The sequence below is a fragment of the Anarhichas minor genome, unplaced genomic scaffold (genome assembly GCF_050575085.1).
Source record: "Anarhichas minor isolate MPS153535 unplaced genomic scaffold, ASM5057508v1 ptg000010l, whole genome shotgun sequence".
Taxonomy (NCBI): domain Eukaryota; kingdom Metazoa; phylum Chordata; class Actinopteri; order Perciformes; family Anarhichadidae; genus Anarhichas; species Anarhichas minor.
Genome location: NW_027466456.1, coordinates 14,620,405 through 14,643,752, shown reverse-complemented (window position 1 = coordinate 14,643,752; position 23,348 = coordinate 14,620,405). Strand labels below are relative to the sequence as shown.

Sequence of the window (23,348 nt, the reverse complement as noted above, 5' to 3'; positions counted from 1 at the left end):
AATTTGGTTCAAGCAGCTTAAGCGCACTTGGTTTAAGGACCGATAGTTTACTTACATGATGGGCATTGTTCATGTGCATTGCTCTTCTCACTCTGTTTAAAAAAATAGTGTTAGGTGTCAAGGAATTGTGTTATTTCACACAAACCTAAGCCATTCTTGGTTATTTATATCTGAATCTTCACTGTACTTTAGTAGTATTCCAGTGACACAGAAATTAGCTCACACAAATAAATAAATAAATAAAATCACAATACCAAAGTAAAGGAATGCTGTTTGTGAACCTGCAGCAACAACAATCAACATCATGCAGCAAAATGCCCTTTCTAGGCCCATTGTGTTTCTCTTACATATTGTCATGATAATAAATATGAGGCTCACTGCGTTTACCACTTTGACGACATCAATAACAGGAAAATACAGTAATTCTAATTTTATGGAACTATTGCAGCCACGAGAGATTAAAAACAAAAGGATGAGGCCACAACAGACACTAATATGTAAAAACACACTTTTCAGGCGCCGTTAAGTATAACAGCGTTATTGAAGTCACACAAACTAACTTAAAACGTCAAAGTTAATACTGTGTATTGATTATTATATACTGTGACGTAAGTCAGGGAAGCGTCTATTGATGCCACGCAGAAAGTTTTATTGGTTACGATACAATTTATACGACAGTAGATTAACAGATTGGTTGTTTTAGCAGAAGTTTGTTTGTCACAAATGTATGAATCTAGCGCCTTTGCTACATTAAAACAGTACGAGTAAAACATACATGCTCCGGTATATAGTTCCGCATGTCGCAGTAATGCAAAGACGACTAAAACAACGAAACAAACTGTCTGAGTCAAAAAATAAATCCTTATATATAATCTAAAGACTGTGTGTATTTATTTAATGAACTCAAATAGTCTAATACGGCATTGCATTTTTTTTGGCAGGAACGGGAAGAATTAGCGTTGTTTCCTCCGTGGCGTTTTTGGTGAACACTGAGGAGTTTTTGTTTACCTAGCAACAGACGGCAAGGTAGCAACGGTGTCTGGTGAATGTCTCTGCGAACGCGAATCTGGTTCAATAAAATGCATCTTGCGTGCTTTCAGGCGATTGTTACGGTGTGATGAAAAAGTATAAATAATAGCAGTTAGCTGCCATATTTGGCTTTCGATTGGTTGTATAAGCTAAAGAGTGCTACATTAGCTAGCTGATAATTTGCTTACGATAACCAGGTCGATCTCTACTTCCTAAGATGTCTTTTCAAGAGTCACCTCGTCCTTCCGATGAAGAGGAGGCCTTCTACGTGCAGTGTAGAGCCGCATACCTTGCTGTGTTCAAATCTAGTTTGACAAATATTGCTTCGAAACAGCAGCTATGTCGTGGTAAGCTAATGTTATACTATTAGCTTAACTAACCTTAATATAAATTCAGGTCATCTGGAAGCAAATATCCACACAGAGTATACTCCTTGGACACTATGAGTTATGAGGATGTTACTGGGGTATGGCCATTTTCTTTTTCACGACTGAAAGTCTTGCCATTTTACAATATAAAACTAAATTGGATGCAATTTTCCAGAAACTGTTACACACCGACAGCTGGACAGTAATTCAGGACCACTGTACAAGAGGTGTCAGCTGATCACAGCTCGTATTCATGCTCTAATTTCCAGCTCTGAGAGACAGTTTTCTGCTCGCAAATATTGACTGAACAGTGCATGTTCAAAAGGTTTTTGGAAGAGGACAATGTCAATTTTCTAGGGCGTATTTGCCCTTTAAACTTTTAACAAACTGCTACGAAATATGTGTAATATGATGATTGTTCCCCAATCTCTTAAGTTACTTCTGGGTAAACAAAGGGGATGTTGAGGGGTTACATTTTATAATAAGAAAAGCAACTCATTGTGGTGGATTTTTAATTTTTAAATAATGTACATGTCATTTAAAAGGGGTGAAAAACTATAATCCCATTTATCCTATTAAGCTCTACAGCAGGCTGGTAGAAATCCAGCCCATGCAACTCTCAATAAATACTGGACCCCGAGAACATCCAAACTGAACTTTGATGACTTCTGTGAGATTCTTAAAAAGGAGAAGAAAACTGAGGACACTGAGCTGATGAGAGCCTTCAACAAGATGGATTTGAACAGTGATGGCTACATCTCACACAGTGAACTGGAGAAGGCCCTGACCACTGTGAGTAGCCTCAAACAGTTTGTGGATGAGAGATCTGTAACACATTGTCTGCTTATTTTTAAGATTTATGTTTATGTTTTGGATAAACTTGTTAATTTTTAATAAATTGAGTGACTTCTGAGCCAACAGGAGACCCACTAATGTTGTATTACAGATGTAGACTGCCTAAACACAAACTGATCAAAATCTCTGATCGGTTCATGCTCAAATGAAACAGTCTTATTTTGTCGTGGTGTTTTGCTATTAAAGAAAATATGTTGGATCTTTTAGAGAGGAGAGAAAATGACCACTGAAGAGGTGAATGCTATTTTTTCATTGGCTGACATCAACAAAGACGGCAAACTGGACTATGCAGAAGTAAGTTTAGATAAGTTTAAATTACTTCTGATGCTAATACCACACTTGTCAGCTTACCCTATGTGTCCAAGCCTATGAAAACGTGTATTTTATATACATTTATCCTATCTTCATGTAACGTTTTTCTTTGAAGTTGAATTGAATTCACATAAGATACAGAAGAATCAGCGATGCGAAGTGGCACAGAAAACCCAATAGTGCAAAAGAAAACAACCCTATGACCTCCTGTGCTTTGCTCCAATATTGTCTTTATTTAGTGTCATATGTTTACCTCCATCCAGGATGTAAGCATCTCTGACCCTCTCTCTTGCCTCACAACATCCTCATGTATCATGCTCTCACTGCTGGTTTCCTCTTGCTGTCAGTTCTGCAGATTGTTTGTGTCTACAGTGGAGCAGTGTCAGATGGCTGCTTTGGAGAGGCTCGAGGCAAATGCCAAGCTGAAGAGACAGAACTTTGGCAGTCGGTCATACAGCCCTCCAAAGAGCTCAGTGTCATCAGCATCATCAGCGGCAGCAGCAGCGGCAGCACAAGCGGCAGCGACTCTCCCTCAACCTCCAGAAACAGACGCCACACTCAAGAAAGGTACAACATGTAGGGATGGAATAATCTGACTTAAAAGTGACATTTATTTTGAAAGTTAAAGACATGATGAGTGATTCCACAGGGAAAAATATTTATTTGTCATTCCCTCAAAAGTAGTCTTCTTTACACACAAACGGTAATCTAACTTCCGACTATATCTTATAGAATCCCCATCCTGATTTAAATATGAATTAACAAAGATTAAAAAGAAAAACGATCAAGGCCACAGGAAAGAACAAAAACAAAAAAGATTAGAACCTTCGATGGCTTCTCATAGCTACTCTGTCCCAGAATTCTGCACTGTACTGTTTGCATCACCAGCCACTACTCTACTCAGCGTCCAGCTATGCTGAAAATATATTGAGCAGTCTTTATTTTTGCATGGAAATGCTAATATCTTATTAGTGTATGACTGCAGAACATAATGGCAATTTGTGCGGCACAATCTACAGGTACAAAGTAGCAGCCATTGGCGACTGCACATCATGTATACTTCAGATTCCAATTTGTAGTTGCACACCCATACACACTGCTTGCCCCAATACGCCTCGCCGATTAGTTTTGATGAATAAATAATAGCTCTGTTATTGATCGATTTTTCACTCCCCCTGTGACAAATCACCTCATTAAGACAGTCCATTCATCATAATAGCCACACAATTAGGGCAGCTTGTTTGGTGGGAGGAGACTGTAGAGCGTTGTGATTTGGGTAATCACTTCTGCCATTAAGAGATTGACAAAAGCTCCATCTATGCTGATGAAAAATGCCGCCGTTCAACTATGGCTTTGGAGTTGGCGCGCTTGCCAAAAAATACGTTTTCATTGCTTAAGCAAACAAGGACTGGCATCACGTCCAGCTTCAGCCTTCCGCAATCGTGGATGATGAATCAACAGAGTGTTTCTGTGCAAAAAGACAACACCTTCAGCCGGTTGAAGGTGGACGTAAAAATCCACTTTTTGCACTTTAAAAGCAGCATTCCGAGAAAAAGAGAAGAACGGAGATCCTGGATGAGCGAGCCACGGACAGGCCCACGGTGGGAAGATAGATGGGGTTGATTTAGGTGGTCAGTCCATGTTCATGTTATTGATTTGGAGGATTCCACCACTTCTCACTGGGGAGATGATGAGGGATTAGACGGTTGTCGAGAGGAGGGCCCAGTCGACCACCACTGCAAAAACAAATGAGCTCCCACATAGTTGTCGGGATTATCACATTATTGTGCCTCTCCCTCGTATTGATTTAAACCTGCTACATTTTAACAAGGCTCCAACACGAGATGCAACGTGATCGCACATGTGGAATGGGTTATTCTTGGAGCTCAAAAACAGTTTTGACTGCTCATTTGCTCCTAAATTTGTCAGTATATACCACTGAGAAATATGTGTTAACTGTACGCGAGATGGGTCATTTAGGCTAATTGTTTTACAAATAATTGATGAGATACAGACCAATTATCAGGCATCAGTTGTTGTGTGTCTAACGTGTTTTGGCAAACAGTCAGACCGATTGATGAACTGTCGTGGTGTTTCTCTGATAATTGGTCTGTTTAGTTCAATTCTTGCAGTTCTCCACCGCTAGTGCTGAAACAATACTGGCTATAAACTCACACTGAAGCTTTTGTTTGGCCATGTTTCAGTGCATCTTTTTCCACAGTCACACAACAGCTACAATTTGATCCTCTAGATTAAAATACCCCCATCAATACAAAATAGATCCAACACAAATACCATGACAGTGGGTCTATTTATTTCTCTGCCACGGTAATTTGCTTGTAAGCCCATCGCATTACTTCGCAGCCTCATTTCCCGGGCTTGGAAACAATCAGACCCCTCATTAGTGAATTTATATTTTCTGGCTTCAATTAGAGTTCAAGAGAAAAAGTTGTGCGAGATAATGGATTTGAGAGGGTGCTGTTATGCCATTTGTGATTTGAAAGGCCTCCATAATTAATTAAAAGGTAGTTGAGCTTGAGAACACACTTTCCCAGAACCCAAAGTAGCCGTCTTCGCTTGAACTTGGGAACGGACTTCTGTGAAGACGGATTACAGTGTCAATTATGTTGTGCACCTCATCTCTCTCTCAAAAGTGTGTTTACCGTTCGGAGAGAGGACGGCTGTACTTACTCTGTCAGTCAGTCAATTGAGTGTTCTGTTCTGTTGCAGCAACTTGATTTATTTATCATAACTTTGGATGGATTTTTAGCATATGAGTTTTTGTGTTAGCGTTTGGCGATGTGAGTTTTCATGTTTGTGTCTGCTGTGTGTGTGTGTGTGTGTGTCTCAGACAGCAGATCATCCTCCCGTCCCTCTTCTGCTCGCAGCAGACGGTCGTCCCTGTCGAACTCAATCACGATGACGTCCAGCAGCAGCACTAAGGCCAGCAAAATACCAGAGCCTTCAGGCTTACAGGTAACCCACCCCACCCCCCCCACCCCCACCCACCCATAGTCATAACGACCCTAGAGCTGCAATTTATCTCATCTTCATTATCAATTCATCTGTCTATTATTTTTCAGATTAAGTGATTAATCATTAATCTATGAAATGAAATGTCAAATATATAGCGAAATATGTTCTGAGAGCCGAAGGATATTTCTGAGATCGTGTTTGTCAGTCACCCATGAAAGTCCGTGTTTGAAGACTTTCTTAAACTAAACAAAGTAATAACATAACCAGAGCTGTCATAACTCAACTTTTAGTCCCAGTTTAGTTCCTGTCTGCTAATATTTATAAATGGCTTTTGATGACAGTAAATTCAATTTAATACAGTAATGTATAGTCCATCACATTGTTATTATATTCTATATACGCAACATGCTAGCTGTGTTATGAATCTGAATTATTAATTGTTTGTCCCATCACTGACAAAACCTGTGAATCTTAGTATGTGGGCTCCAGTAGGAGACTCCATGATAGCGAAGGACTTTGCAGCCCCACTGCTCTCCCAGTGTCACTGTGACCCATTGCTTTTCATGATGGGCGAACACTGTATTGATCCCACGCTCTTTGTTTTCACACTTTTGGGCTTAACCTCGGCTGGTTTGCTTTACAGCAAGAAAAATAAATAAATAAATAAATAGAAATAACAGCCCTGTGCTCCATCTCTCAGGTCCCGGCACTGTGTTGAGATTGGAAAGGGCCAGACATCATCGTGGTAGAAGAATGTGTGTCCAGAGATTACCTCTGAGGGAAGTTCTGCTCGCTATATTGGCTGCTATATTGCCATAGGCCGATAATTGGGTGGTGGTGGGTGGAGGGTAGGCTGTGTTTTTGCAGTGGTGTGAAGGTGTGTGTGTGTGCGTGTGTGTGCGTGTGTGTGTGTGTGCATGCATGCATCGCCTTGTGGGATGCAAATTTGTCATCATGAATACAAACATAACAAGTAAAGGATATTTAATTTCAGGATTTGTTTTTATGAATGGGTTAGAGTTATAAGGTAAAGGTTGTGGTTAAAATGCGTGTGTGTGTGTGTGTGTGTGTGTGTGTGTGTGTGTGTGTGTGTGGCTGGTTTGGAATCCTTCGACCCTCTGCGTCGCAGTTAATCAGACCTGTGGCCGGAGCCGGTGACAGCGTCTTTATTAGTCTGCAGGCTGACCCTCTCTCTATGGGGGCATTAATTCTGATGTCTTTAAGCAGTTGATGGGTGCCTGTGGCAGTTTACCTCATTTAATATTGTCTGGACAAGCCACTGAAGTGTTATGGTTTGATCTTTTATGCCTCTCACAGCCAAAGATAAATACTTTGAGAAAATGGCTTTTCTCTAAATGAGTGACGTGCTCGGTCTTTATGGTACTTTCTTTGTTTAACTTGATGATTTATTTGTCCACTAAAAGGATATATAGCCTATTCTAGACCTGCACGGCCCTCAGTGTGCTCTTACTGTGTATCCACACCAACTGTGTTTTCATTTAATGTGTCTCCAATGAGTGGAAGGAAAACTTCCTTGTTTTTGATGTTCCTGTTCAATTTCAAATTATTACCTAATTTCAGTTGTGCTGTCAGACAAAGGAACAACAGTATTGCAAAATGAGAGAAATATAAGGATTCATAAATATTGCCAAAGTAGCCTCTTGATAGTTTTGAATGGCCGCTGGCCCAAGATTGAAAAGGGTGTATTTATCAAAGTTAAATGGACTCCAATTTGCCATATCAGGTGGGAGAGGGAGATTTACTTCAGCCTGTAGCAGAAAACACAGTGTGACACTTCTGCCCTCCTCTGGAACAGCAGGAGTATAACAAGTGTTTACACCAAGCTGTGTAATAATGAATATGCCCTTTGAAGGTTGGAGTGGTAATTATCACAATGGCAGTTTCTGTTAATCAAGTGAGCAACCTCACTGTTATGATTGACTACTTAATTCACTTTTTCATGCCAAAAATGTTCTTCCCCCGTCACAAGATCAATGCCCCTTTTAATAGAAAGTGCAAATTTACTTTGTTTTCTTTCGAATGAATAAATGCATTTTGTTGTCACGCAGTTAAACAGTTTGTTGGGATTGTGTCAGGATCTAATGAGAGACCACACATAACAAAATATATGAGGCTACACATGATAATGCTGTTTGTATGATGCGTCAAAGGGCTTGAAATAGCAAACAACTGGATCTAGGTCTGATAAAGCTCAGGGAGTATTATTGTCCTGCTTTATTGGACAAACTATATCAGTTTGTATGGATGTGGTGGGACTGCCGTTAAGCAGAAATGTTATCCATTTCCCAGGAGTGGCATCACAGTTCTATGAAGGGCTGTTTCTTCTTGGAGGACGATGGGAGTATCAGCTCTCTGCAGTACCAGCTCCACGTTCCCCAGACGACCAACGTCTACCTCACCATCCAACCACTCAGCCTCAGCCACGCACCCGGTACTGGCACTGTTTTATGTTACACATAAACAAAGATCATTACAATCTTTAAAATGTGATTACCCCATTGGCCATAAGGTTATATTTTTGTTTGCTTCCCTGATTAGGGAGGTCCAAATTTAGGGTCAGCACAGCACCTCGGGAGCTGGTAGGAATTCAGTCATTTGCTCAAGTATTCTGGATTCATTACTTAGAAGTCCCATATTTGTATTTCTTGCTGGACAGCTTCCTGCACCATGGCTTCACAACTGTCTTTAGTGGCATACACAGTGTAGCTGCACACGTTGTGATGATGCTTTTTGTGACCTTCTGGCATTAAAAAAAAAAAGATTGCCCCAGTAAATTCCAGATTATTCAGTTCAGTTTCTAAAATTAAAGAATGCAATTGCAGATAGTTGATGAATGTAGGTGGTGGAAAGTCACTCCAATATATACATCGGTAATTGCATGCTCTAATTTGACATATTTGTACATGGTAGTTTTGTATTAAACATTGTTACGTTATTTAATAATCTATACTTTTCAGACAAGCCCTCTTCATGGATGACAGTGGACACGGCTCTTTTTGCAATGGCAGCTGGTGAAACCAAAGAGGACTCATCTTTAGTGGGTTTCACTGACTCGAAAGACAAAGAAGTATGTGTTGTTTATATTGAGAGATATACACTCTTGTACTTGAACATTTGCTCATATCCAGTGTTAGAATTGTAATCATCCCCAATGATGATGCTTAAGTTACTTACTTTGCTGCTACTCCTCCTTTGTTTCCGCAGAAATATGTTTGGAAAGGAGAATTGCATGCTGGGGCTTATTACCTGCTTCCCTTCACTAGTGGATGCAAACTAAAGAAAAGGAGCAAAAAGAGCCTGTCTAATAAACCTATAGAGCTCATCTACAGGACTGAGACTGGAGAACCAGACCTCACCAGAGAGCTCAGGTGTGTGTGTGTGTGTGTTTGTGTGTGAGTCATCGCGTACCCGTGTATGTGTGCTATCAGTTGAATAAAAACACAACACATAGCGAAGTTTGATGAAATGTCACCAGCTTTAAGCTAATGTCCAACAATTGAGATTTTAATGTATAAAGTATTAATGTCAGCGTAGAAAAAGACTAGTCTGTGATTTGAAGCGCTGGAAGTCTGGACTGCTTTGCTATCTCCGTTGCCACCACAGCACTTTAATGGATGGATATGATAGAGGACAGATGGACAGATGGACAGATGGACAGGTGAATGAATTGATGCTGTCTGTTTGACACGTCTCTGTGTTGCTCCCGCTGTGCCACAGGGAGGTGCTGTCTGACATCTTTGAGGTGATAGACCTGGATGGCAATGGTTTGCTCAGTCTGGAGGAGTACAATTTCTTTGAGCTGAGGACCAGTGGAGAGAAATGTGACAAAGATGCCTGGGCTGTCTGCAAAGGTAATCATTCTCATTATGGCACTGATACACAGTGTTACATTTATTTTTTTTATATTGTAAGGGGGAGGGGTCCATTATGTCTCTCATCGGTTTTTTTGGGGGCGTGCAGAGAACTTTGATATGAGGAAGAACCAGCTGACACGGCAGGGCTTCATGGAGCTCAACCTGATGGAGGCCACAGAGAAAAATGGAGACCCTGCGGACTTGTGGGTCACCCTGGAAGCCATGGGCTTCAACCGAATGCTGGAGCTAGTAGATGTAAGTTTACACATCTGCTCTCACTTAAAACAATCGCACACAATCACACAGATTTCTATCAGTTTTAAAATGAAATGACATGACTTGACAGAGCCATAATTTGGGGCTTTAATTTGACTTTTCATAGGAAAATACATTTCAACCTTCAATAAGCCAACTAGCTACTGAATTGACTCTCAATTCCATGTTTCTTTCACTTGCTTTCCATGAACAAAGCCTCAGAGTGCAAAAGCACTGGTTGTACTAAACACACATACAGAAACCCCACTCGAATCCTACGAATTGAATGAACTCCTCTACCTCCCACTCTGTCAGGCTTGTCCATTCCAGATACATGTACACTGTGAAGGCACTCAGCCATCCATCCAGCCACTCAGTATGGACTCGGGGCCCAAGCTTCAGAACCAGGCCCTCCAGAAGTCCATCACAGCCAGGACAGGGGCCAAAGCACTGAGAGGACAAGACAACGTCTTCGTCTACACCTACCGGGGAGAACACAGGATCTCCTCCCTCATAGCCAACAAGGTAGACAACAAACCTTGTGCGGGAGTGATGATCTGAAGAGTAATGTTTCCGCTTCAGTGTGATTGTCAAATTGCCACGTGTCCTGATGGCCACGATAGTCCAACCTTGAATGAGAGACTGTATAAGTGAATACGCTACTTCATACATTTATGAGGTGCTAATTATCAAGTGAAAAGAACTGAAAGGAATGACGTCAATAATAATAATAATTTACTAAATGTGTATCTTTCCAGGGCTGTATCTGTCCTCAGTGTATCGTTGCAGAGGCCATTGACGCTGTTTGTTTGTAATTGATATGCAGCTATCGTATTGATTCTCATAGCAACAGGAGCTACTCAGAAAGAATGGCCTGGTGATACAAACTACTGAACAGGGGAAATAGTTACATTTGTTCTCAGTTTACCGTGTCTTCACAAGAGTGTTGATTTGTCCTTTGTTTGTTTTTTTATTTAGTCAATGCCTTACAATTCATCTACAGCGACATGAGCAGCTTTGAGGGTTCATGAGTGTGGAGCAGTACTTGTAAACATATCCAATACCCACATACTCTACAGTTGTGTTGTGTCCAAACATAGCCACAGTTTGATACATGGAGATGTATTTATTTTCTCACATTAGCATAAGGTCATCTGTTCAGATCCGTTTTTATTAGTAAAAGTAAAAATAGGCTGTTTTAGACTTAAGAGTCCTTGAGTAATTATATATCTACAGTATGTGTCTGTTTGATTAGTAGCCAATATCTGCATGGTGATTTTGTGTTAAGTGACCAGTCAAGTGAAGTACATTTTGTCTATATAGCCCATAATCACAAATTGCTAATTTTGCTCAGCGGGCTTTACAATCTGTACTGCATTTTGACCCTCGCTCGCTTTCGATAAGCCAATAAAAACCCTTTGTGTTGCAGACCAACCAGAAAGTGACTGTCCACGTAAACAATGAGCAGAGCAGGAACTGTTGCAGCAGCAGAGGCATGAGCGTGTTCGCAGTCGAGGTGCCAGCCAGGACTAAGATGGTACGAAGTGAAAGTCCTCTCTTGCTTTTTATTATTTCAATAAATTAACCATGTAACCTTATCATGACAAGAACAAATCGTGACTTTGAAAATGTTCCATTCTACAACGTTAAAATGTACAATGAAAGTGTTCGTTCTGAGTAAGAAAATACTTTTACTAAAATTGATATGTTAATGTTGTTTTGGATACTAACACATAGATCTTGTGTTCTATGTCTTCTAGGTGTGCCAACACATTCTGCCCATCAATGAGAGACAGGATTGGACCTACAACTGTGTAGAGACCATACTGCCCTGCACGTAAAGCTGTACGGCTCAACTACGCTAGTGATGTGCACAGATAGATTATTCATAAACCAGTGGTTTCATATAGGGTACATAACAAGTAGAAACTGTTCTATAGCCACCGGCAATATGAAGACTGTCGTCGGACCAAATGTGTATTTTAGGTCCAGAAGGAACACGGCCTGATCCTTTCAACTTTTAGAAGGCCGGCGTTCAAAGCTTACCTGTGAGTTTTATATTGTCAGACACCAGGAGCTGAGGCCCTCTGGCTGCTTGAAGCCAGCAGCTTGATCAGGCCCAGCTGCAAGAACGGTGTTTCAGAAGCTCGGCGACTCGATGCATCAGAGGTGTTAACCGTCGATGGCACTCTAGTCATAAAGTGCAGCTGATAATGGTTGTTACTGCTTTTGTTGTGCCTTTGACATGCTTCAGTTAATGTAGAGAATTTCAAAATTATATTTACAAATTTTAACACTTTGAATGTATGGAGTGCAAAGATCAAGGACTAAATTGCCAACGCCACATTTATATTCATAATTCATCCTTTAAATTATGGCTATTGTCAGTTGTCAATTATTTTCAAACTAAATACGTCACTATTGTGTCTGATGCTGTACTGTTACTGTATGAAACACCAACATACATTTTGTTGTAGCCATTGAAATTGTTTTTTTTAAATAGATTGCTATCTACCATACTTATATTCTGTAAATGTTTGGCTTATGCATCAGCACACTCTTCAACCATAATTAAATGAAAGATTATTTTTACCTTTTTAGCCGCTTTTTCACGTCACTGCATGCAGTCATGTCATATAGGCCAAAATAAACTCGCCAATATGAAATTGCCTTGTGTTTCTATATGTTTAAATTAACATCTGATCACATTTGTCATGTAGATGTAAATATTATTATTTAAATATTCCTATCACTGATATCCTTTACCGATATATCTTTGGTTGCAACCCTTGATTATGCCCAACACCAACATATTGTTTCAACAGTTAATACATAAAAATACAGGCCGATGCTCTACTAATGCCAATATCTCTGTGTCCCTGTAATCAGACAGGTTTACACTGTTTGTATTGCTTTCAATGATATTACATGTGTGTGATATTTGAGGAAGAGCCCGAAGCGGGTCCTAACATGAAGTTACTGCACATTGAAATAGTATTGTCTACATGCTGTTGAAACAATGTTATATGTAATCTGGACATCTAAAGAATCTTTTGACCTGTTGATAACTAAAGCAATGCTTCCTGAGTGTTCTTTTTACATTTAAATAAAGGATTGTACCTTAGTTCTTGTGCTTGCAGTCTGTTTCTGCCTGCATGTTACTGTGCAGCCATTTGTCACCACTCTCCATATTCTTAAAACAGTATGAGGCTGTGGGGATTTGGGTTGGCAGTGAAATGCATTCCTCTGCATTGCGCTCAGGTCTAAACTTTATTTGCCCTTGGCCTTTCCAGTTGAGAGCAGTCTTGACCTCCTATTTATAACTCTGGGGCCAGTATTTGCCCTTTGACTTTCTCTGCTGAAACCGTAGAGCCAGCTTTGTAAATGTCATACGGCATGTGAGATGTATTTAATGTCCCGAGCTCCTGTCTGCTCTTCCTTTCCCAACACAGAGGTTTAGTAACACTTGACTGCTCAGGGCAGTCGGGGTTCAGGCGTTGTGAGCCAATTTGTCATTCTGCAATTAAAATCATTATGTAGTGTTTTTTAGAAATATTTCACTTTCTATTTTATGCTGTAATTTTGTTGAAGAACTTTTATTTCACTAGAATTTCTGTTACATGATTTTTCTAAGATTAAAATAATGTCAGTAAATCACCAGTGGCAAAAAAAACAGCAACAGGTCTCGTGAGAATAAGATGTAGATTTAGTTCTTGCTATAGATTAATAGAACTGAGAGTAAGTTGACTCTGCTCTTGGTATGTACTTTGCATTTGTTTTGCTTGAAATGCTAAAGGCTGAATAATGCATATATATTTGTATATACAGATATCTTGGCTGATAAACAACACACACACACACACACACTTTCATCATGGCAGGTCTAAAGTTAAACTTTGTTCTCCTTATGATTGTCAAACACACACTGATGCAACAGGCAAACAGTGGCCTGAAGTGGACTATTTCACAATATTCTCCATGCATTATTCACCCTTTCACTCAAATATAGCATGGTATAGCAGAATCATGCTCTCTGAGTATTTGTAAGGGTAGCTTTGTGATATTTAAAATGTATTGACTTATTAGAGAATTCATTATTTTATTAACTTTATTAACAGATTTTCCAGCTTGTGTAAAAATGTGGACAACTGGCCATGACCCTTCTGTTCATGAGACTGGACCTTAAGGGTGCAAAAGTCCACTCAAGCATCAGGAAACTGCAGTTTTGCTTCTTCTATGTGGAGATTAAGTGTGAAAGGCCATATACCATGGAAGGTTGCACAGTAAGCTGTGAAAAATGTTCCACAAAGTCCAATTTGACTGAGTAATGGATTCATGATTTTAAAGGCATCAGTCACACTACACAGCAGTTTATAATACTCTGATACAACATTGTACAGTTGTGGAACATTACTACTGTGGAAATTAATGTATCTTCTGCATGCCCACTGCAAGGTAAAGGGTAGAAATATGTTTTGCATGTTACATAAGTATTTACCATGAACTTGCATGTATTTGATTGGCCATCGCAGTGTGTTGCAGGATGAAGTTTCAAAAATCCTTTGCACAGGTGACATTTGCCATGTTGCTACACTTTAGCCTATCTCTGGGGCTGAAATTTGCCTTGTCCAAGAGTTTGTGATGTTGTGTGTATATGAATGCATGGATGCGTAGATGCATGTGTGTATGTGGTCTCAGCTATTATGAACTTGCACTTTTTTTGTTGTTATTTTTGCAGTAGCCCTATGTATTGGAACCCCTGCAGCGTCGACTGACTGGCCTTATTCAAACGAATGAGAGGGCTTCTCAACTGTCTTTAATAAATTATAGACAAAAACTGTCCGAAAAATGGTTGAAAAAAACCTGATGGTGGTAGGGTGTCATATGACCTTATTTGTCATGACCTTAGTATTTCTAAAATCCTGGCTGCGGCCTTAATTAAGCACCATTAGACCATTAGGTTACCACACTGCCAAATTATTATGTATTTATTTACTGTACATAGCCATCTACGTTATATATATATATACAAAGCATGTATCATGCACTACCCAGGTATTTATTCAAAAAAACTACCAAAATCTACAATTATCTGTCAAACATTCATGTTAGTTGAGTGTGAAGAAAGCCTCTGCTTGCCCTTTAAACGGAGAAGGCGGGCCTATGAGGGGGGAGTTGTCCGGTGAGTAGGTGTGGCTGCTCTGCTGCAGTCGCCTCTTCATCGCACCAGATTGCGGATCACACGGGGTGACCACAGGGGGTTTAAAACATGGTGCAAGTAACGACAGTGAAGACCAAGCCGTACACGGACCAGAAGCCGGGCACGAGCGGCCTGAGGAAGAGGGTGACGGTGTTTCAACAGAACCAGCACTATGCGGAAAACTTCATCCAGAGCACTCTCTCTGTCATCGAGCCTGCCGAGCGCCAGGCTGCCACTGTGGTGGTGGGAGGAGATGGCAGGTTTTTCATGAAAGACGCGATTCAGTTGATCGTTCAGATCGCTGCTGCCAACGGGGTCAGTAGGAGAAGGACACCTTTAGCTGTTCTCCGCTGTGTGTCGCGTAGCTAGCTCAGTTAGCTAAGCAAACACCAACAGCCCCACAGACTGCTGGGTAGCATGTCAGCTAGCAAGTTAACATCGAGCTAACTGACAGTTAACAGTAGTCTTCAGTACAATGCCGTTACTTACTGTAACTTAACGCTACTCATACGACGCTACTGTCATATTATGTGGGCTAGTTTAGCTTATTAGCATAGCTACCAAGATGAGTCGAGTGTCTCATTGCTAAAGGTTACGATATGTTATTTGTAACGGTTTGCAAATAGCATTTAACGCTATTTTAAAGATGTAAGGGGTGCACTGGTACAATAAATCAAAAACCTTCACCCAATTCACTAGGCACGACAAGGAAAGCTGTTGGAGCATTGGTGGTATTCCTGTCCCTAGTGTTACTTGCCATTCTTTGACATTACTAGTACTCGACGATTCTCGTTAAGTCAGTGGACCCTTCACGTTACGTTAAACGACAGGGGCCACTAACACCCGTCTGGGTTTCCCTGCACTGGCTACGATGCCATCTTGAATAAACGTTGTGCTGTTACAGGACAGAGATGCCGCTGGCTGCCTTCACTCTGATGGCATGAAACGTTTCGTGCCAAGAGGGGGCGTGGCATGTAACGTGCAGCCAGTCACGTCGCCCTGCAAATGCCTGTAGCATACATGGGGAAAACGGTATATGCAGTACGTTTGCCTTTTTAATTAGACATTTCAAGCGTTTTACCATCGTATGCTTTTATCCCAAGTATAGCACATATATCTGCAGACATAAGGGAGCCTCGTTATATTTGCACAGGACATTAAGGGTGCTGTCTAGACTGACTGTGACCTCTCTCGCTCTCTCTCTCTCTCTCTCTCTCTCTCTCTCTCTCTCTCTCTCTCTCATATATATATATATATGAGATGGCCACTCTGTCTCTTGTGCAGCTAGTGCACAGCAATGATGTAGTAAATGCAGGGTTTGTCAGGGATGCCAGTAGGTTGAAGTTGCACAAAGTTTTATTTCATTTTCTCCACAAGGGGTTGATGTTATGAAGGAAAGCGGTGGAGAAACTGGCATTGCCAAAGGTGCACAGACGGGGGCACTTCTGTTCATATGTTGACACAAAGCAAACCGTTGTATGTTTTAAAGGGGAAGTCCTGGACGGAGACACCATCTTTAAAATGATTATCTACTTATTCTACTATGTAACCTCTTGACCCTTGTGCCTTAACCTTTAGTAGTTTTGCTGATTTGTAAAGCAATTTAACATTTAAAAAATATAGGTCAATCAATTTTATTTGTCACGTGTAATCATATAAGCTACAATTCCACTAAAAAAAGTAATCCTGCTAGTTTCTTTTGTGCATTAAAAAGAGTTTTAAATAGAAAAGTAATGGATATATGTGCAGTTCTTAGGCAGTGACCTCATTTAGGATCATAGTGGCCTGAGTGTAGAAGTTCTTTCAGAGCTACTCAGTGCTGGCCTGGTGTATCCAGTACCTTCTTCTCAACCTCCACAGGGAGAAAAGGCTGTTATCCTGGTGGTTCTGATCCTTAATGATTCCCCTAGCCTTATTTGTGCAGCGCCTTGTGTAAGTATCCTTTAGTCAGAGCCAAGTATTGCATATTTATTTGCGAGTTGGCAATCTAAAGACAGTTCAGTTAAGCACACCAGTTCTTTTGTTTACCTTCGCATACCGGACTGAAGTCAAAGAATGGAATGACAGAGGTTCAGTTCACTGACGCTAAATCATTTCATACTTTCCCCAAACATTTAGCCGGCATTTTCCTGCGCATCAACTGACTCTCCTTACCTGTGTTTGTGCATGTTTGCATTAATTCATGTTTCCCTGTGCGTTATGTTCCCTCCTGCAGATTGGTCATCTGGTGATTGGTCAGAATGGCATCATGTCCACCCCAGCAGTCTCCTGTGTGATCCGCAAGATAAAGGCGGTGGGTGGCATTATCCTCACAGCCAGCCACAACCCCGGAGGCCCCAATGGAGACTTTGGCATTAAGTACAACATCGCCAGTGGAGGTGAGTGGACACTGCATTGTGGGCATTCTAGGAAACTTCAGTTGTCACATGAGTTTACAGGCCCAAAGCCTAATGTGTGGCACTGCAATCAATGAGGAGAAATATACATGTTATTTAATAAAGTTTTTTTTTTTTTTTTGCCACATCATCATCTGTATCTTTCAGCTCATCGTTTCTAACAGCCTTTGACTTTGTTCCCAGGCCCTGCTCCAGAGGGCATCACAAACAAAATATTTGAGGTCAGCAAAATCCTGCAGGAGTATCACATCTGCCCAGAGCTGAAAGTGGATCTGTCAAAGATCGGCAAGCAGACCTTTGAAGTGGACACTTTCAAGCCCTTCACAGGTATAGTGGCATAGGGAGCGCAGTTCTGAGGGTCACCTGAAAGTTGTTTATTTCCAGCAACCTGCAATGTTGTGGCAAAGGTTGGTTTGGCTTGTTGACAGACGGCTCTTAAACATGACCTGGTCGTGTGAAATAATGAACGAGTGCTGTTGGTGACTTGTGAAATCCATCGAAAGTCCATAAAAGTAGTTTGACCGGTTTGTGATGACAGTTGGATAGCCATCCAACATCTTTATCTTAACATCTTTATTGTGCTCTGTTTCCTCTCAGTGGAGATTGTGGACTCTGTGGAGGCCTATGCTGAGATGCTGAGGGACATCTTTAACTTTGCTGCACTGAAGGAGCTTCTCTCTGGAGCCAATCACATCAACGTCCGCCTGGATGCTATGCACGGAGGTAGGAAACCGCACAGCTTCAGACTTTTGTGACAGACGGAATAGATTTCAACGGCTAGTATTGGTCCTAAATATTAGACGGCGGAACCTGGCTACCTAAACTAAAATAAATGAGTCTTTGGAGTTACGTCTTACGTATAGCGAAAATCAGTGAACAGCTTATCACAGATAGTAAGTTGCGTGGTTTGTTCTTTAGTCCTACTCCCTTTTAGCACAGTGTATTGGTCCCTTTTTAAAGACTCTCTCTCTCCTTCCAGTGGTTGGTCCTTATGTGAAGAAGATAGTCTGTGAAGAGCTGGGTTCTCCTACCAGCTCAGCGGTCAACTGTGTTCCCAAGGAGGACTTTGGGGGCCACCACCCTGACCCCAACTTGACCTACGCTGCCGACTTGGTCAACACCATGAAAGGAGGAGAATATGATCTTGGCGCGGCCTTTGATGGCGATGGTGTAAGTCGAGGAAGCTTATTTTGCAGCAGTTTAATCGGACAGTATATCGGGGAGAAGTGAGAGCAGAGTTGAGAAATTGTTGAATTGGATTAGAATCTATGATGTCAGCTCACATAAAATAAATGTAATAAGCATGTTAGGGCTGGGGTGAGACTGAATGAGGACAGTGAATGTTTTTATTGAGCTGTTTATTATCTAGCCCCCCTGCACTTTTCTCATGTTTCCTGAAAGGAACAGACCAAATTTTAATATATAACAAGATTGCTAATAGAAGGAAATATGCTGAAATCCTTAAGCCATGCAACATGGTCAATGTGTCATCCTTCTGCTACCTTCAGAACTCATAAAGACACAATAAATATTTGTGGAAAATTGATTTAGTTTTTGAGTTAACGGTTTGAGGACCTACCCCTTCATGTAGTCGGGTGTAAAACACCATCCATAGAGATTCAATTACTTCAGTAAGAAAACCTCAGAAGGCTTGTCACTCAACTGTCCTGCTGCTAATTAACATCTATTTACTACAGCTCAGGAAACTACTTCATAAATGTCACTGCTATGTGTTTCTATTGACCCCTGTTTGTGTCCCTGTATCAGGACCGTAACATGGTGCTGGGTAAACACGGCTTTTTCGTGAACCCCTCAGACTCTGTGGCCGTCATCGCTGCCAACATTACCTGCATCCCATACTTCCAGAAGACTGGTGTCAAAGGACTGGCCCGCAGTATGCCCACCAGTGGAGCCCTGGACAAGTAATCGCCACGCACGACATAACAGCTGATCTAAAGTTTTCTTTATTTGGTGAACTGAAAAAGTGCAGAACTCGCATGAGTTACAGATCAACTTTTGTTTCTTTACGTTTTATTGTGTGTGTGTGCTAATCTGTTCCAGTGTGGCTAAAGCTCTGCAGATGCAGCTGTACGAGACTCCAACTGGCTGGAAGTTCTTTGGTAATCTGATGGATGCTGGAAAACTTTCATTGTGTGGAGAGGAGAGCTTCGGCACAGGTGATTGAATGTCATCATATTTATGTAGCCAGAACTCCAGTGAATGAAAGCAGCACCCCCTTACTCACTCAATCTGTCATCCCCTCTTCTTTTTTTCTCCCTCCGCTAACCGACCAGGCTCCGATCATATCCGTGAGAAGGACGGCTTGTGGGCAGTGCTTGCATGGTTGTCAATTTTAGCTACCAGGAAACAGAGTGTGGAAGAGATCATGAAGGATCACTGGCAGAAGTTTGGCAGGAACTTCTTCACCAGGTCAGGAATGATCCCTGGAGAGAGGTTTAGGAAATGTGAGCTTCAGTCCCAAAAGAGGAGTATTTCATGTTGCTAGTTGTGTTTTTTTTTTTTTTTTTTTTAAATCATTGTTGGTTCCAGTACTTTTTTTGGTTGAAAGATGATACCGGGATATTGGTTGCTCAAATTATACTCTGGCACTCCCTTGTGGTGAATAAAAGAACTGCAGCGCACAAAAGTCCACAGACAATTTATCAATTTAGTCAATTTATAAAGGTATTTTAAGAACTTTGTTTTGTTTTCAGGTATTTCTGTGATTATTGAAACCAGATAATTTGTCCCCCCCCCAATTTCACAAATAAGGAAAATCTTAAAAAGTAAGAACTTCTCACCCTCAGAGACCCTCACTCCTATCCCTCCAAAACCAAGTCATAGTGATTATCGTTTCACCTAAAATCACCAATTGTCGGATGCCAGTTAGACACCAGATTATATTTTCAATTTAGTCCAACTTCACCTCCAGGTACGACTACGAGGAGGTCGACTCGGACGCTGCCAACAAGACGATCAAGGATCTGGAGACGGCAATGTTCGACCCATCCTTCGTAGGAAAGAAGTTCTCGTCGGGTGATAAGACGTACGAGGTGGCTGTCGCTGACAACTTTGCCTACACAGACCCTGTGGACGGAAGCGTGTCCAAAAACCAGGTGAGAGCCTGCAAGGCAGAGCACATTCAAATTGTATTCTGTGTTCGCCCAGTTTTCCATCAATCAGCAGATGTAGTCCGCTGCATCAATGGAAGCCCGTGAGCAGCATGCAGCAGTGTTATTGCACCTCATAGTTCTACCTCCATATGTTTCCCAGTTACTGTGCATGTTCGTTAATCACATCTCTTCCCCGTCTTTCGCTGTTTCTCTCTCAGGGCCTCAGGATGATCTTCTCTGATGGTTCTAGGATCATTTTCCGTCTCAGCGGTACGGGCAGCGCTGGAGCAACCATCAGGCTCTACATAGACAGCTACGAGAAGGACCCCCAGAAGATTTATCAAGACCCACAGGTCAGGACAATAAGGAATAATCCCAGCCAGCTAGGTCCAGTGAGGGAGAGACCAGACAATGAAGTCATCAGATAGGAAAATAAACATTCATGAAACTGGCACCGGTTTTTCTTTTCTCTCGAATATTTTTGTATATGAGAAGTCACAGAAAAAGAGAAGAGAGAATGAGGATATTAATATAGTTTGACACCCCGGCTAGGTTGTAGCGGTCATAGGTTAACTCGCATTGGCCCCAGAACCCCTCAGGCCGGCCAGAATGATCCGTAACCTGCTGGACAGCCAGCTTGCACTGGGTGGAGCTCTCCAAAAACAAGTTCCAGAGCGTGCATTCAACATTATGATGGAGATGTTTGGCCAAGTCTTGAGTTATGGCAGCTTATCAGGGGCCAGAACACGAGGGAAAAATAAACCGTGTGAGTTCCAACTAGACACCTCATTGAAGTCGTTTTGACTGGTGAGGACAAGGACGTGAAGAAAGCAAGACAAGTGAGTGAAAGTTCAACTCGAGCCCTTTCTCCTCTTCGGTGCTTGCACACCGTGAACGAACAGATAAGCAGAAACATACTGCCTCAGATTCTTAACTTGACAGACAAATGGCCAGTGGGTTAATGGTTCAGTTGGCTGACTTTGTGTCTGTGTGATTTACAAACCAACAGCGTTCACTGACGATATGAGCAGGCTTTGAGGGAAAGAGGAAGTGCTTCATAGCATTTCACATTTCTTCCAACAGCAGTTGTTTTGTGAATCCAGGGGGTCTGGGAATGTGGAAAAACATACTTGATCATATATATTATTGCAAGAAGTGCTGTCGCATCATCATTTATTTTTAAAACCTGAGTTTGCTCAGTGGCAAAAATCACAAAAGCGTTCCAAGACATTTTGAACTCTGAAATGAGGAATATCTTCATTTTCCTTATATGACATAAACCTGTTACTTTGACAACATTGCCTGTTGTAGTGCGTCATAGAGACGGCTCTGCTGTGAAAAGCGGAATGTAAATAACGATAATTAAATCATTTGTTCTTTCATCAAGCCTGTGTGACACAAAGCAGCACTTTGAGTGGACTTTTTAATGCTAACTATGTGTCTTTGTGCAGGTGATGCTGGCCCCCCTGGTAGACATCGCCCTGAAGGTCTCTCAGCTCCAAGAGAAGACCGGACGCACTGCCCCCACTGTGATCACATGATCCCTCTGCCTCCACTCACCCTCAGCAACGGGATACCTCCGCTCTCTCCGGGGGGGGGGGGGGGGGTGAAGCTGCCCTTGAATGCTATCTTGGCTTCAGTTCCTGGCCCTCTTAGAAACGGAGCTGGACGAAAAAGTGAGACACAACATGCAGGATGAACACATGAAAATACCTGAGGAGCTCTTGATTTATCTTCCAATGAAAGTTATCCACTGCCATCATCTAGTGTTGGACTAGAGTCAGTGTTTAGTGTTAATCTAAAGTAAAACATTGCCCTGAGGGGTCAGATAATATATCTGCAAGGCAGTGAGACATTGTCACACATTAATATTTTATTAATGTGATTTAAGAAATCTAAATTTAAAGATTCAAAGTAGGCTAAAAAACTTGATGCGAGTGCCTCGTGTAGTTTCTGCTACCATGTAATTGTCCAGATCTGTTCCTGAACCATATCATTAAATCGCAAAACTGACCATAAATCAGCAATTTGGGGCAACCTCACCCCACATTTCCCTTCCAGACCTGGTGCCTTCCCCTCCCTCTGTTCTCCTAAACCATTAAAACAGCCTCTCAACCTGAGCCATGATCCAAAGCTAAAGCCTTGAGAACTAACACATTTACCATTAATAAAAATTACCTCACATAAAAGAAGTACTGTGGTTATGTTTTAAATCTTTTTTTATTTTGCACTATTTTAATGCATTTAATTCATATGCGGATGTCTGTCATAGGCGCACACAAGTATTTATAGATACTGAATCTTTCCTTCGAGAAACCAGCTGTTGCTTGACGAAGCAGTAACTGCCTTAGCAGACCTGGTCTTAGAAGAGTGAGCATTCACAAGACTGAAACAAGAGTGCGTGGGGTGGTATTAATGATACTTCTTTTTAGCTGGGAAATTATTCTAGATAAACGCAAAGATCCTGTCCTGCAGCGGGTGAGCCAAGTTGTAGGACAAACCTCCAGGAGAATAAAGTGCTTCGAAAAAGTCGATGCCTCTCCAAAGACATTCCTGAGGCAAGCAGAGAAGCATTAAGTGATGAATTCTCTCCCTCCCTCGCCAGTCTTGTGTAATGAGATAGTCCCAGTAATCCTGATTAACGGTTAGTTATATAAAGTGTCAGGAGGTCGGGGGATCCCACCGGCTATGTCTAAAGACAGTCAAGAGATGAAATATAGTATTACTTCTTTTGAGAAATGAGAGAATGATGTTTGAGACTAGTCTACAGGGACTGAATTGGTGTCAACTTTTGCTTCGCATAACTCCCATATCAGGACATAAATTGGCTACAATTTAGTTAATGGTGAGGTTGGAAAATCAGGCGCACCCACGCACAGAAAGAGGGAACGCTTGGTGTTTCTCTCCCTGAACACGAAAGGCGAAATTGGCCTCAATCATAGATGGCACATTTTCCGCCAATTTCTGTC

The 23,348-nt window shown here is 41.5% G+C and overlaps 2 protein-coding genes across 4 annotated transcripts; both read left to right on the top strand.

Moving 5' to 3' along the window:
• The first annotated feature begins 1,083 nt into the window (after positions 1 to 1,083).
• On the top strand, positions 1,084 to 12,794 carry efcab7 (EF-hand calcium binding domain 7). Its single transcript, XM_076088331.1, has 13 exons — positions 1,084 to 1,376; positions 1,978 to 2,189; positions 2,460 to 2,546; positions 2,912 to 3,131; positions 5,416 to 5,540; positions 7,851 to 7,992; positions 8,519 to 8,628; positions 8,766 to 8,929; positions 9,279 to 9,412; positions 9,522 to 9,670; positions 9,986 to 10,195; positions 11,100 to 11,207; positions 11,431 to 12,794. The coding sequence occupies exons 1-13, from the start codon at positions 1,247 to 1,249 to the stop codon at positions 11,509 to 11,511; spliced, it is 1,872 nt and encodes a 623-aa protein (XP_075944446.1). The 5' UTR covers positions 1,084 to 1,246; the 3' UTR covers positions 11,512 to 12,794.
• Positions 12,795 to 14,851: 2,057 nt separating this feature from the next.
• On the top strand, positions 14,852 to 22,571 carry pgm1 (phosphoglucomutase 1). Of its 3 annotated transcripts, XM_076088332.1 has the most exons (11): positions 14,857 to 15,185; positions 17,086 to 17,248; positions 17,450 to 17,593; positions 17,864 to 17,989; positions 18,246 to 18,436; positions 19,034 to 19,188; positions 19,328 to 19,443; positions 19,561 to 19,696; positions 20,199 to 20,382; positions 20,598 to 20,732; positions 21,831 to 22,571. In XM_076088332.1, exons 1-11 carry the CDS (start codon positions 14,940 to 14,942, stop codon positions 21,918 to 21,920), a joined length of 1,686 nt encoding a protein of 561 aa, XP_075944447.1. In that variant the 5' UTR covers positions 14,857 to 14,939; the 3' UTR covers positions 21,921 to 22,571. The 3 variants fall into 3 exon arrangements, 1 of the variants encoding a protein (XP_075944447.1); XR_012953139.1 differs by lacking the exon at positions 21,831 to 22,571 and having other exon boundaries at positions 14,852 to 15,185; positions 19,561 to 19,731; positions 20,182 to 20,382; XR_012953140.1 differs by lacking the exon at positions 21,831 to 22,571 and having other exon boundaries at positions 14,853 to 15,185; positions 19,561 to 19,731.
• Positions 22,572 to 23,348: the final 777 nt, after the last annotated feature.